The 15,606-nt window shown below is 31.7% G+C and overlaps 1 protein-coding gene and 1 long non-coding RNA gene across 5 annotated transcripts in view; both read right to left on the bottom strand.

Annotated features, from left to right (window-relative positions):
- Positions 1 to 3,310, bottom strand: part of LOC127734645 (uncharacterized) — a 59,528-nt gene extending 56,218 nt beyond the window's left edge. Inside the window, exon 1 of the long non-coding RNA XR_007997680.1 lies at positions 3,081 to 3,310. This is a non-coding gene — a long non-coding RNA (uncharacterized LOC127734645). The remainder of the gene's footprint in view (positions 1 to 3,080) is intronic.
- A 10,334-nt stretch (positions 3,311 to 13,644) lies between these two features.
- LOC127734644 (uncharacterized) overlaps positions 13,645 to 15,606 on the bottom strand; it is an 80,183-nt gene continuing 78,221 nt past the window's right edge. For all 4 annotated transcript variants that reach the window (XM_052244631.1, XM_052244633.1, XM_052244634.1 and 1 more), the window contains one exon: positions 13,645 to 14,957. In XM_052244631.1, coding sequence (XP_052100591.1) covers positions 14,470 to 14,957 — 488 coding nt within the window. In that variant the 3' untranslated portion in view covers positions 13,645 to 14,469. The remainder of the gene's footprint in view (positions 14,958 to 15,606) is intronic.

Below are 15,606 nucleotides of genomic sequence, written 5' to 3'. Positions count from 1 at the left end.
TCCAAGTGCTGTTATCGAAATTACCAAATTCAGTGAAAATGTACAGAAATGATCCCCTTCGAACATTGAAATGTTCACTCGAATGGCAGACTATAAAAATTAGAATAGGCATGACATTTTGTAGTTAACGAATAGTTTTCGATGTTTGAACACAAATATTTACACATTTTTCATATTTTGAAATGCTATAGTCTGTTTCAAAAATGTACTTTTATACGAAAATGGTTTCATTTAAAACTGTTGTTCAAAATTCACCGTAGTAGTTACATATTGGATCGGTTTTGGTATCAATATAATCAGTACTTGATGACATATAAAGAATCACTGGAGAAAGTGGACATTATCTTCAGGCCCTTTTTAGCAGTACCGCATTTACTCAAAAAATCAGAAATTTTTTTTCACATTTTTTGACTGGGGTCACCTCTGATAAAAAATTCTGAAAATTCAGAGAGTAATGCCAGAACGTTTTGAAGATGATTTTTGTGTGGCATATATATTAGTGCATCTAACAAACTATGAATTGCATGATTCTCGAAAGTATTAAATACCGTATAGGTTACAATACACCATTAGATTTTATGGGCGCAGCCATTTTATGAGCATAACATGGTATTCAGAATTAAGAGTATAGCTAATCCTGATTGGTTGATATGTGCGCCCGTTATTTTTTGTTATTAGAGACTTCGTGCATTCTGCATTATACCAAAGGCCAAATAAATTATTTTCCTTAGCCCTAACGGAACTGAGATGTCTTTTAAACGCTAGGATGAGACACGTATTTTTAAGTGCAAAATTGATAGGCGTGGGAGATAAGTACAAATTACGCTAAGAAAAGCAACGCGAACCTATATTTTTTGGACCAAAAAATACTGTCCTAATAACTTTTCTTTAATTCTAGCAAGGTTTCGTTAAAAAAATCAACTTTTTAAAGTCTGTATCTCGAAAAAGGCTATCATTGTCGCCTATGGGGAAATTAATTGTTTATTTCAATCTATAAGGTGGTACACTACAGGGAGATAACTCTGTAAAAATCAGTTGAACGTTTAAATCACGTTCTATTGTTAAGGAAATATTAAGCTTCTCAATGATCAAAATTATTGTTTGTCAAACTGCTATATATCCGATGAAATTTTTCCGATAAAGTGTGTGGTTCAAGTTTTTTGAAATTTTTATATTTTTGTCAAAGGGTCAAAGTAAATATTTTGTCAAAATTTTATGAAAATTAAACGAGCCAAATTAATTTTAGTCAAGGTGTTTGGTACCACCTTAAGGTAGATCGAGAAAAGACGCACTAAAGTCATAGTGTTGAAATCATTGTATTATAAAATATCATTTACTGATATCTGAATATTAATTTGAAGATCTCAAATTATTGTTATTTGGTAGATTTATCATAGAAATAACACACAATAGCATCAATAAAAACATTGAGAAAATAATATCAAAGGCAAAATGCATTTAAGAGAAAAAATAAAATCACAGAAATTAGAAAGAAATACATTTTAATAAATTCTGCAATAAGAAGATGGATTGTATCAGGGAGCTACCATTTGATTTTAAGGGAGGGGGGCTAGATAAAAAATTATGTCCTGCATTTTTTTAGTTGTAATCTCTACCCTGCCTTTTTATTTTTCACTCTATTCGGTCCTGCCTTTTTTTTTTATTAGTTTATCCTGACTTTTTTTACATAAATTGTCATCCTCCTTTTTTTTTGCCAAGTTGCTCATCCTGTTTTGTTTTTTTTTACCTCAAAACTCCTGTCCTGCCTTTTTTTCAAATTTCATCCTAGCCCCCCCCCCCCCCCCCCCCCCCATAAAAATCAAATGGTAGCTCCCTTAGAGTCATTTTTTTCTTCTTTTCGAATTCAAGGGACTTGCAAAAAGCGGCCTTATCGTACCTTCCTCTTTCAACGTACATATTATGTTGACAACTGGACTTGTGATACCATCAGTTATAAAACGTCCACCGGCAAGAGGTTGTAAAAATAACCAAAGACACGTCAGGCGTGTGTTTTATCTACATAAGACTCATCAGTGGTGCTCAAATAAAGACACTTAGAAGGCCAAATCCATTCCAAAAAGAGCAACCCAAAACAAGTAAAATCCATACCAAAAAGAGCAACCCGAAACAAGTAAATTTAGAGAAAATTACCGTACAAATGATATTTTGAAAGCGGTTGATTTGTGCTTCTACAATGACAAGCAAATTAACAAGTTACCGGCGGTTCTCATGTAACAACCAGCTTGTTTTGGGTTCGCACTTTCCGTGAATGTAGGATTACAATACTAAATGATATTGTAATAGTTATTGGAAATGGATCTGATGATACAGACATTTTGCTGCGTTAAACTCTGCTATTTTCCGCTGATATTCCGATCAGATGTTAACTTTTAAAGATAAAGTACAATACAAAGTAAACAGAAAAGAAAACAATGAAACGTGTAGTCAAGTTTCAAACTGTCAATAATCAAATGCATATTGATAAATTATAAAAAATACAAGACACAATGATTTCACTGCAACACAATTATCTTAAGGTCATATCAAACGTTAACTTGTAAGAAATCAGATTATGTTATTGAGAAATGTGATAAATAGATCATTACAGATGTATTTTATACATGCATTTCCTGGTAAATGTATAACTCCTTGACCTTTGTCATGTATTTTTTCTATAGCTTCACGGAAATTGTCGAATCAAATGAATGAAAAATGTTTGTTATACAAACAATTAAACTTATTTATTAATTATTATCATTTACGTGAGAATGTAGTGTTCAGGTCTGATTTAGTATTTGAAAAATCGGTTAAAAGTTAGACAAGGAGAGAGGGGAAAGGATCTCAGGTGCTCTGGGTAAGTATGCAGTGTTGTTCATGTAAGTACATACCCGGTGATAAGTCAAATTCGGTAGGTCACATTCCTGGTAAGAGAGAGGTCAGTACACCAGATGAAAAATGTAGTTAACACATGAAATAGATTATCATCAAGTCCCTAAACAGGATAACAACAGAAATAAGATTGTACCTCCTTTCCGAAAAAATTATATTCATTAATCTGTTAATATACATGACATACTTACATTGATCAACGACGGCAAAACAGCAAGGGATCTTCCTATCAGTATCTATTGTTTTATATTCCAAAGTTTAAAATTGTTTCTACGTACTGAAGTTTACTGAGATACATTTGTTACCGGTATCAAACTGAATAGATATTGTCATGTTTACGAATTGATTCTTGGTATCGAATAGAATATTTCTGACATGCATTTCCCTATAATTATAGATTCATATACGGTTTGTGCACATACAATGTAATTCAAATATACCTGTGAAAAAAATCGTTTGTTATGACGCACCATTATTTTTTTTTTAGAATTGAAGGGTTATTTTAAATTGTTCACCGTTTCTTATCCGTCTTTATGTCCTTAGAATATTTCCAGGAGCAGTTTCTTAAATAGTGTTCACACGCCGGAAATATTTCTACAGGACGTAACGTGATTTGATTGTACAACACAATGCTAATTTTTCTGTCCTTTTGAAATTTTATGTGAAAAATTAACAAACCACTCTGTATTCCTGACCGTATTTCCTTTTTTGTAGACTGGAGATTTGCATTGCTTGTTGACATTGGAAAAGGGTGCTCCTAAACACGTCCGCGTTCGAAGGTTGTCAAAATTATTTTTAAAAAGACCCCCCCCCCTCAAAGCGATCGATCCAAGAAGAAGAGCACGCGCTCGCCGTTAGAAACATGCGTTACAAATGTGCACTGTTAAAGGCCAGAGACGCCATAATATCGAATAATAAGTTGAAAATTAATTGGCTTGTGAAGCCTCTTTTCATTCAGATTTTATGGGCCTGAGTCACAGGGCTTGTTGTAAAAATTGTGAGGACCGTTGAACTATAAAATTACGAGCGAAGCCGTCACAGTTCTATGGTCACAGTGTTCTCTCCAGTACTTATGGAATACTGTTGTGTTCAGCACAACTATGCAAAAATAGAAGCCAAGATTGAGAACATAGTGCACAACCCAATATTGTCAATGCTTAACACAATATTTTTTCTTTTCATTGTACAGATTGCCTATTTAAACAAAACCAAAATAAAAAAATATACTCAAATCTTCTTGGATTCATAATTTTTATACAGTCATCATTTTTTTTTATCTAAGCAGACAACATGGTGAAAGTTTAACATCTGAAGTACTACAATGATTCCATTCCTAAAGCAGTTTGATGATGCTAATAAAAAAAAGCCTTGTGATCATACTGATGACAGATATCAGCTGTAATGACTATTGGGTAGACTTTCTACATCTCCCTTCCTGATTTTCTTTTTTTATTCAATCATAACCCTTTAATAATTTTACTGCTATAACAAAGAGATATTGCCATTATATTGAAACCTGCACGGGAAGGGCAATCATTGTACTGGGGCATTCAGTATCATGGCAGTTTTCAGTTAACATATGAATAAGTAAGAAAGAAATAAAGGACAGGGAATTGTAGCAAGTCTAACTATTGTGCAAAAGTAGGCTTTCCCAGAAAACAGTTTCAACTCTATAAAAAAATATATTTGTAAATAAATTAAATTATCAAAGAACATAGTGACTTGCAGAAAGTATTGCAATTTCAAATATTGTTTTTTTTTCAAAATTAGATATAGTTAATTAATTAAATTATTTTATAGTTATTCAGTAAACCGTTACAAATAGCCCTTTATTATGTCAAGCATGAAAGTTTTTATCTTAAAAGGGGAATCAATGTTGTCAAATTTCAAATGTCAATTTGAATGTGTTGGGTTTCATTTTATTACTTGTATATATATGCCGAATTAGTGTTTAAACTTGTTTGCGTAACCATCTTTCGTAATTTTTTCTTTACCACGTGTTTTTCACTCAGTTTGTAGACATTGAACATTCAGATATAAAATTGCGAGCTTGATAGTGTCATATGGACACAGTTTTCTTTCTAGTATTTCAAATATAAAAATAAGAAGATGTGGTATCGGATTGCCATATGAGGCAACTTTCCGAGTAGAGGTCAAAATGACTTGGAAGTTAGCAACTGTAGGTCACCATATCATATGAAATGGCTAAGAATGTAGCTTTAACTTGCTAACGTGTATATAGATTCACGCAATATTTCTGTAGACAAACTAGCTTCTTCCTTGTGGTTTCAACATAGGCACTGGCTACGGTTACCCGCAAAAAGTAACAATATACAATTATGGCCCGTTGAAAAGGTGAATATCCAAAATTGTCAACACGAGAAGGTTATTTTACTGAGGGCGCAGCCCGAAGTGAAATAACTTTTAAGGTTGACAATTTTGGATATTCATCGCTTCTAAGGGGCCACAATTGTTTTATTATACCGAACTAACAGTGGAAGGGCATTTCGAGTCATTGTAAAAGCACTTACCCTTACTTGAGTCAGTAACAAACACAAGTTGACGTTCAAAAATACATGTAATTTGTGTCTTAGAATTCTCGTATGTACAACAAAGGTAGATTCTTTTTGTAAAATATTGATGGCCCTGAAAAGGACCGTTATTAGAGATATCATCGGCACAAGATGCACGTCAAAAGCCTGTTACTTCCGAGACTAATTTCCGAGATGTATTTCCGGAGGGGACCCGATCAGTTTCATACGGAAATTGCAATAATATATTTTTTTATTGTTACCTGCAGTTTTTGTTACCCGGAAAATATATTCAGACAGGCACTGGTCTAAGAAAAATGTTTGATTTGCGTGCAATCTGTGAAATAAATTCAAACAATTGAATTATGATGTAAAAATATTAACATCTTAAGTATGGATTTAAATGAGCAAGATGTCCAATTTGTGGTCGGTGAAAATTTATATCAGTTTTCAGAATTTTAATGATAAACTACAACGATTCCAAGATGCAAATTTTTTTCAGTTATATAGAAGAAGTTCTGATCGTAACATCAGAGGAACAATTTCCTACGAAATTGCTCGACGAGAGCATTAATTATAATAGAATCTGGGACATTATATAAATAACACATAGCTGAGAGGGTGATAGAGCAGATTGTTACCCCGAGAAAACATTGTCAACTGAGGCGAAGCCAATGTTGACAATGTCTTTTCGAGGGGTAACAATCTGCTCTATCACCCCCTCAGATATGTGTTATTTAATTTATTATACTGAATGTACTGTTATTACTGTCTATTAAATTTCAAATTCAAAGTAATAAACTATGACGTCTTGTACATAACGACCATCCGTATTTAATAAAGCGCACACTTGATCAAGCGTCTCCGTGAAGGGTAATAGAGTATTTACCATAGGATAGAGTAAATTGTCTCCCTCGTATTAACCAATCAAAATCTGGCATTTTGACGTGAAGTATAATAAAATATATTGTTAGTATAAAATAGATAGAATCAAAGAATATTTTTTTTCCAATGAGTCATGGAAAATGCTAAAACAAACAGATATCGCAGAAGAAGGACATAGCAGAGTGGAACTGCTTACTGTGTGGTATTGACGTCCATATATATGAATCTATAATTTGCGACAGATATCTGGAGTGATACCACCTAAAATGTGTTGGCCTGGAATTGTCACCTAAGGCTATATACTGGATGTGCAGGAAGTGCCTCCAAATATAGCTATAATATTCTTATTATGTATAAATGTTAAACTTGATTATCATAAAGCTATGTTCATTAAATAATTTCTATTCATATATATATATTTTTTCAATTACGTAATCCGAAGTATACGGGGCAATGACACAAAGACAGTACAAATTATCCCGATGCTACACACTAAAAAGACAAATACATGCTACGTTTATGTCAAAATGCCCGGGCGTGCGCATAAATTTTGAAGAAAAAATATTTTCACCCATATAAATTAAAAGAAATGATTAAAAGCACACGAACCTTGTAATTCTTTCTTCAATGACTTGTAATTGATGATAAAAGACACAGTGATGAAATTTACTTTTTAATCAAATGGTATCATATCGATTCTATTTGTTTATTCTCTACGGTCAAAGTCTGAATCTACTGTGAATTCTACTCAGGTTATTATTGTTCAGAGCAATTCATTATAATCTGCTGGGATACGATGTGGCTTGCATTTTTAAATTGCAGTTCAATATTAATTTTTACGTTACACCTCAGTCCTGACCATCTATGAAACATGATCAATGAGGTCACGTGTCCATTAACGAAATTTGCGTGTGAAAAGGTGACGGTATGTTAGATAACATTGAAATGGAGACTTACTTTTTTACTATCTCTATAAAGTTTTGATTTTTTCGTCGATTGGTTGTTTACCCCACATCTCCTGTTAGACATATTTTTAAGCAACTGGTTTGGACATTTTCTCTCTCAAACAAATGACCATTAATTAGAATCCAAATCAACACAATGAATAAATTTAACATAAAAAAACAAATTAGACTCTAAAAGAGAGGCCAAAAAATACCAAAGGGATATTCAAACAGTCGTCAGTTGAAAACAAACTGACAGAACCATGGCAAAAAACGAAAAACCACGAAAAGGCAAACAACAGTATACAAAACACAACATAGAAACAAAAGCCTGAATAACACAGATCCCACCAAAAGCTGGGGTGATCTCAGCTAGGTGCTCCTGTAGGGTAAGCAGATCCTGCTCCGCTTTTGGCACCCGTTGTGTTATTGATGTAAGTACAAACCCAATGATAAGTCTAATTCGATAGGTCTCTTAATATGTATAATAGCAGCTTCTTTGAAATATTTCTTCTCAGATTTCTTAGAAATATAAAAAAATCAATCCTTAAAACAGTTAACGTATGTTTTATCATGTAGAACATCCGCAGAATCTAAATGTGATGATTTTGAAACTAATTTGGAACAAACAAAAAGTATTATGTAAATGTTGTAGACCTGTTCAACTGCAGTGAAAATGTCACATACATAAGATATTTTTAAAATCGGAACACATAAAAAATAAAATTTGAAGGTACATGCCGGATTCTGTCGTGTTGATACTCAAATCGGATGTATTACCTACCAAAAACTCTGGTTTTAGTTTCACTAGAAGTGCACTAACCAGTCTATAGGTACTTCGGGACAGGACGTTTTTTTTTTGCCATCCCCCTTTTTTCCAAAATCCGTTATTTTTTTGTTTTCTATTAATTTCAAATATTTTCGCGTTTTTCTGTATTATATGAACCAGTGACATATTTGTATATATGTCTCTGTATGAACATATAATATATGATATATAAAAATAATGTATCAGTGACCACTGTGGATAGTAAACTTGGACTGATTGATAGTAAATGGCAAAAAATGTCCTGTCCCCAAGTACCTATGGCGTTGACGACAATGCAACTTGTTAAGTAGGTGAGCTTAGAAATAGTTTTAGGTGTGTTTTGGATGGTCTATTGTTTATTGTCATGATTGTTCACAACCGCAATGCTAAAGACATTATAAATGCTATCGACATTAATGATGTCTTTACACTAAATCCATTGGATGTTGGATGTGTACTGAATGATATTTTTTTATTAGTTGTTATTAGCTTTGAACTAGCTGTCAGTAACTGCGAAGTACTCTCAGATCTGTTCTTAGTGTATTTTGTTGTTAGGGATGAGGGATGGATAAATACCCTGCCATGTCCAGTCTGTGTTTTTGTTTGATGTTTTTCTGCTTTGTATCGATCTGATGAGTTGAGCCTTTTTCAACTGATTTTTATAGTTTGTTCTTATGTTGTGCTGTTACACCCTGTCCCAGTTTTAGGGAGGGTTAATCGCTCACAAACATGTTTAACCACGCCACATTCTTTAGGCCATCCCAAGTCAGGAACCTGTAGTTCAGTGGTTGTTGTTGTTTCAAGTCTGCCATATTTGTTTTTCGTAAATTGTTTTGTTATAAATTAGGCCGTTTCAATTTTCTCAATTGAATTGTTTCTAATTTTTCATGTCAGGGCTTTTTATAGCGGACTATACGGTATGGGTTTTTCTCATGGTTGAAGGCCGTACGGTTGCCTATAATTGCTTACATCCACTTGGTTTGAACTTTGGTGGATAGTTGTCTCATTGGCAATCATACCACATCACCTTATTTTTATATTGCTATAATTATTACTAAACTTTGATATCGAATATAAAATCATAGCAAATATACAAAAATGTATACATTGATATACATTGTTTATTGTCATGATTATCGCCGCGATATAGCCTTTTTGTGCTGATGTGGTGTAAAGCAATCACCAATCAATCAATCAATATTGTCATGATTGTTCACAACCAATGCTAGTAACATTAAAAATTTGCTATAATTATTGCTGAACTTTGATATCGAATATATAACCATAGCAAATACATTGTTTATTGTCATTATTGTTCACAACCAATGCTAGTGAAATTATAATTTTTTTTGGGGGATTGAGGGGGTATTGACTTCTAGTTTTGTAAGATAAACCCTGTAGTCTATAAGGCCCGGGTTATTTACAAAAAGTACTGGTAAAGGATCTTCAATATATTTTCATTTACTGTGTAAACTGCACACAAACTGAGTTCATATATTGAACATTTGGCAAAATGTTGAATTCGTTCAACAAAAGTTAAGATTAGTATTGCCTCATTATGAAGAATTATAATGCATGGTGAAAAATTAAAGGGAGAAAGGGGAAAAAACCTTATTATTTCCAATTAAATTTGAAAAAAATTGCACTTTGCTAGACAAAAAAAGAGAATATGATGCTTGCATGTTAGTTACGTAAAAAAATAAGAAAAAGGAGAAGAAAAAAAACATAAGAGTCAAATGGTGGTTCCCCTAAAGATGAAAATTATGCTAGCATTACAATCAGGGATGAATTTTTTTGAACATTTTGAATATTTAGGGTCAGAATTTTTTTTTTCATATGTGATTTATAAGGCAAAATGTTTTTGTTGGCAACTTAATGGAGTCCAGAATATTTATTTCTTTAATCTGCCAAGCCCACCATCTCCCTCAGAATCAAATGGCAGTCCCCTAAGATATATGGAAGTATTATTTTTTTCTTTTTAATAGTTAAAATTAGATTTTAAAAGTCTGTTTGAGTGGTTCCTATGCAACATTATAGTTTCTAGGAAGTTACTATATGCATTCCCCAAAGTGTAAAATTTAACCATACATGAAAGGTTCAACAAGGTGATTAGTACTACTAAACATAACATTTAATTGATTGAGATATAAGTCTTTTCCAAGCTGAAGGGAAAGTGAAGGTTTGATATTTTATGTTAATTATTGTAAATTTGGAAATTTTTGTGATGTTTCCAACAAAAATTATGATGGGATTGTTTTCGCAAAAATAAAAACTCACATTTATTTTTTAAATTTTGGTAGCATTATTTGTATGCAGCATTACATGAAATCACAATTATTAATCTCACATTTTTGTCCATTGTTAAACAATTTCTTGAATTTTTCGGTGTAGATAAATTTATTTTGCAATTCACATTTTTTACAATTTACTTCAATTTTGAAGATAACATAAAAAACTGAAAATTGGTATTGCTTACATCCACTTCATTTGAAATTTGGTGGATAGTTGTCTCACTGGCAATCATACCACACCAGATGAACCCTGACAGAAAGGTACACCTTACAATCATTCCATACACCAAAAATATAGTTGAGGTATTGCTTATAGTACCTGATTAACTAACAAAACCATGAAAAATTAACATTGATCAATGAACCATGAAAATGAGGTTACGGTAATATGAAATCTGCCACACATACATGTACACCTTATTTGAATCATTCCATACTCTAAATATAGTATAGTATCTGAGAAATAGACCAAATTACAAAAACTAAACATTGTTCAATGAACCATGAAATAAAGGTAAGATAAAACCTGCCAGTCGGACATGTACACCTTATTATCATTCCATACACCAAATATAGTTGACCTATTGCTTATTGTATGTGAGATACAGACTTGACCACGAAAAACTTAACCTTGATCACTGCATGCATCATCCATAAATGAGGGTGAATCCTATCTGACAGACATGAAAATCTTGCATCAAGGATCCCATATACCAAATGCAGTTATCCTATTAGTCATAAAAAGCTATGGTAGTATTTCACATGACAATAAAACTAAATATTTTTCAAGCAGTCACTTAACCATGAAACAACAGAAAAGAACTGCCAAAAAATAAAAAATAACCATCATTTCAATGAATTAAAAACCTCACTAAATATTATTGTTGTTTAAGGAATGACTGTAACGGTAATATAATTTCTGTCTATGAACAAATAAAATCAAAAATGTGATGCACAATGAATAACCTGGTCATTTCGAATAGACAGAAAAAATATTACAGTCATTCCTTATAATTCAATTCTAAATTCCGTTTTTAAGGAGTAAACCATGGAAAAACGTTGATGACGTGATAGTAATGTCATCTACAAATGACCTTCAAACAGTAAAGGCCAGACCTGGGTATCAAAGGAAACTAATTTAATCTTTTTGATTTTGATGGTATTTTACAGGATTCTATCAGGAATGGTACAGAACAGAAACAATAATAACAAAACAAACAAGACTTTATTGTTCGTTTATTGTTTTCCTATAAATGAGGCTGTTGGTATTCTCATTTGAATTGTACATGTATTACATTTTGTCATATATAGGCCTGCTATAGCTTTCTATACAAAATGGCTTTTGATAACTGTTGAAGGTCATAGTGTGACCTAGAGTTGCTTACATCCACATCATTTGTCTTCTGGTGGATAGCAGTCTCATTGGTAATTATATCACATCTTCTTATTTTTAAATTTATATTTTTATCAAAAATTCTATAAAATATCTCATTAATTCACATTTTGAACAATACGAATAAAAAATAAAACCTTTTGTGTAACTATATTTATTTATTTCTACAAAATACATAAACCTAACAAATACATAATGAATCAGAAAATAAAATCCCTGATGGTTAGCTTCAATCTAACAACATTTGTAAATAATAAATAGAGAAAAAAGTGTACCTCAATGAGGATGCAACTAAAAAATCAAGTATGGACGGCAAATTGATATACATTTATATTATGTAAAAATGCCAAATTCAACTGACAGTTGACCTTAGATGATAAAGCTATTTATTGTTAGATCCCTTTTAGTCATATAGTTTTTCAACTGTTTCGGTTCTTTTACATCATAGGACCAAAAAAGAACATAAAGAAAATAGCCAAATCGATCTATAAAAGTCAACTTTGCTTGAAGGAGTTGAAACCTTAGTTTCTTTATAATTTCTAAATTCTTAAACAGGCAATTTTAGAAAGGTTTAGAAAGGTTGGTTAAACAACTTTTGTTTTTTTTAAATGTAATCTTCTTGATGTCAACAATACAAAGTACATATTTATTTATGGAATGTAAAACCCCTGAAAGACAATGTGACAAGACTTATAAAATAAGCACACATACAAATATAGAAGAGATATAAATAATGTATCAAATAAACATTCAATCAATAAAGTTTTTCATAATGCAACCTATGTAAAATAAATATAAAAAATCCTAATGGTTTTCTTATTTGCTAATAAAGAATATATTCCATAGGTATGACACTCACACAGTGATCAGATTCTATTGAGCAGGAAATCTCATATGATTTTATTTTAGAGTGTTTTGATCATTAATGATCCATTTTCACTTAACAATTAATCAACTTTCACGGAAAAAGGATATAGTCTTAAATATGACAATAAGATCTGTTCAAATAAAAGACAATTTCTTTCAGTCCAAGGAATACTCCAAGAGATTTGTGCAAATAATTTCTGTTCTCGTGCTAGATCAAATAAGTTTTCTAAAATATCTTTTTCTTATCTACATGAAAAATGATATGCAGGTTATGTTTTATGCTTCCTTTCTATGAGAATCCAACTAAAGAAACAAATGACTCTTATATAATATACTTCTTTAGCATCTTCAATAAATTTAGTATTATGATTATTGAACGTTGTAAAAAAATGTAATGTGAATTAATTGTGATCTCAGGAAAAGCTGCATAAAAATCATATAAGGCCATCGAAATTTCAAATTGTGAGTTTTTATTTTTTTCAATCCCATTAAGTCCTAATTTTTGCAATAATAAAATCATCACAATTTTTTTTGAATTTACAGTATATTTTTCACAGATACTTATAAAGCAATTATTCCTTCTACAATTTTATGACTGTGTAACTTCTAATTAAGGTCATAATGTCAACTTCATATCTGTAATTGTCTTTGCCTGGAATTAAATGGCACAAACAGATTATGGTATAATATAGTTCTGAATTGTGCACATAACTATGGGTGAAGTTGGTCTGTAAAAGGATTAGTCTTAAAACCTGAATAGATTGTCAGAAGGACGGATTGCAAATCTAAATCTTTTATCAAAATGAAAATTATACAGTCAACAAAAGTATAAATAACAACTAACAAAAAATAACATTTTAAAATATTAGAGGATTAAAGTAGCCTGTATCACTCTCCCGGCTTTTTTATAACCTGATAAAAGCTACAAGATTCAATGACGTTGTGGAAAGTAGCATGACAATGGATACATAGTGATGGTAATACTCATATTGGCCCTTGAACCAGGTAAGCTAAAAAAAAATAAAAATATCACAGATATGAAAATATAATAAGTTTATCAAAAATACTCAATAACTTCATCTTCACACACATATAAAAGTTATAAATAATAAATTAGATGTAAACATTTCTACAGCACAATCATCAATATAACATAAAGTTCATACCACATTGTACCAATTATAGTTTCTATTTTACTTGATCTAATTTAATCAAGGCATCATAGTAGAATAAGCATTCATAGGCATAGTATGTAAAACTTAACAGTTGATTTGATTGTAAAACAATTTCTTTCCGTTTCTAAGTTTTATTCAGTTACTTCAATATAGGAAATGTGGAAAAAATGGAGACATTTTGCAATAGTTTAACTTAAACTTAAGTCACATGAAATAGCACTTAAAATAATGAACTACACCTATTTGTAACTGCAGTATCTACTCTTAACAGAAGCTCCATAAAGCAGGATTTGCCTCAGTTAGTTAATGTTTGTACCCATTTACTTTCCAGTTACATAACCATTGCTTTAGCCTTTTTTTAATATGTACCCATAGTACTTCAATCACATAAAAGGCACAAGCTTTTTTTACCCCCCTTTTTTAAATGAATTACATCTTAAAATACAGTTAAATGCAACCTTTGATGTAATCCTCTATTAATTCCCTCTGTATCTAAGCCACATAACAATAAGAAGCACTTTCACTCCCCCTTTTATTCATTACATGCCATTCATCATTGCAAAACAAGCCTTTATCACCATTTATACATTTGGTATCTATCAGTCTAACTTTTCTCAATAAAATTTGTCATAATAAAATGATGAAACTAATGCTGTGACCATCCATTTACATCTATTGTTTTACAGTTACATAACTGAACAAGCTTTGCTTTTACTTCTTCCCATTTTCCCTAATGATTGAGGTTCTTTGTTAACCTTTGCTGCTTGACCAGTCTTACTATCTGACAGTGGTCTTTTGCTATTGGGACCTGTAACCTGAGAGTTCTGTGCAGATTTCCCCCCACCAGAGGCAGATTGCGTTGTTTGTTTTGCCTTTTGATTATTTGTGTCTATACCAGAAGTAGATGGACCTTCATCATCCCGACTTTTATCAGAAGTAATATTCTCTGCTAAATCAGCTTTCTTTTTCTCCTGAATTACAGGAGGTAAAGTTTTAGATTCACCAGAAGAATCAGCCTGTCTAGGTGTTGACACTTTTGTTTGTTTTTCTTTGTCCTCAGCCTTATTCATCCTTTCCTTATATTCAGCTAGAAGTTCATCATTAATCGAAGACTTTTGTCTCATCAAGGACTGTTTTTTCTGAATATTCACTTGTTCTTTTGCATCTTTGGGTGCTGTTAAAGGTAGGAAAAATATTCAGAGGTAGGTTAATATAAGTGTACAATGTAATTCCAAACATTACACAAGTTCAAAGGTTTCAACATGTAACAAATCCGACTTTACAAAGATAATGTATGACATTGAGAGAAATAATAAAGCAAACATTTCTTGGCAGTGATGTCAACCTTTTAAAAATTTCTTTTTCATATCAAATATTTTATTATGTTGATATAGGAGGGTAGGAATGCTATTTACTATCAGGCGTCAAACAGTCATTTTTGGCTACCGTTAGCGTCAAGTTGGTTAAAATTTTACTGTGATTCGTCAAAATATCCTTGTCGTGATTCGTCAGAGGTCTAAAAAATTGATCGTTACCGTTGTTTTTGGAAAAAAATTTAACGTGATTCGTCAAAATCAGTTGATTTTTTTATCGTCTAAAAGAAAGTGTACATTTTATCGTCATGCACCAAAAATTACCATTAACATCATTTGGCAAGACTTTTTACCTTTATTCTTCATGAAGGTACCCCATTACGACCCTCATATAGATGAAAAGTGTTATACAGGTTATTTCTCTATTTAAAAGAAAAAAAATGGAGTACACAGTTTATTTGATTGTTGTTTGGATCTGGTGCAACTTTCTAATTATTCATTCATTTTCAT

The sequence above is a fragment of the Mytilus californianus genome, unplaced genomic scaffold (genome assembly GCF_021869535.1).
Source record: "Mytilus californianus isolate M0D057914Y unplaced genomic scaffold, xbMytCali1.0.p SCAF_3, whole genome shotgun sequence".
In the NCBI taxonomy this organism is placed as follows: domain Eukaryota; kingdom Metazoa; phylum Mollusca; class Bivalvia; order Mytilida; family Mytilidae; genus Mytilus; species Mytilus californianus.
The sequence above is the reverse complement of the archived record's forward strand: the minus strand, read 5'-3'. Positions and strand labels throughout refer to the sequence as shown.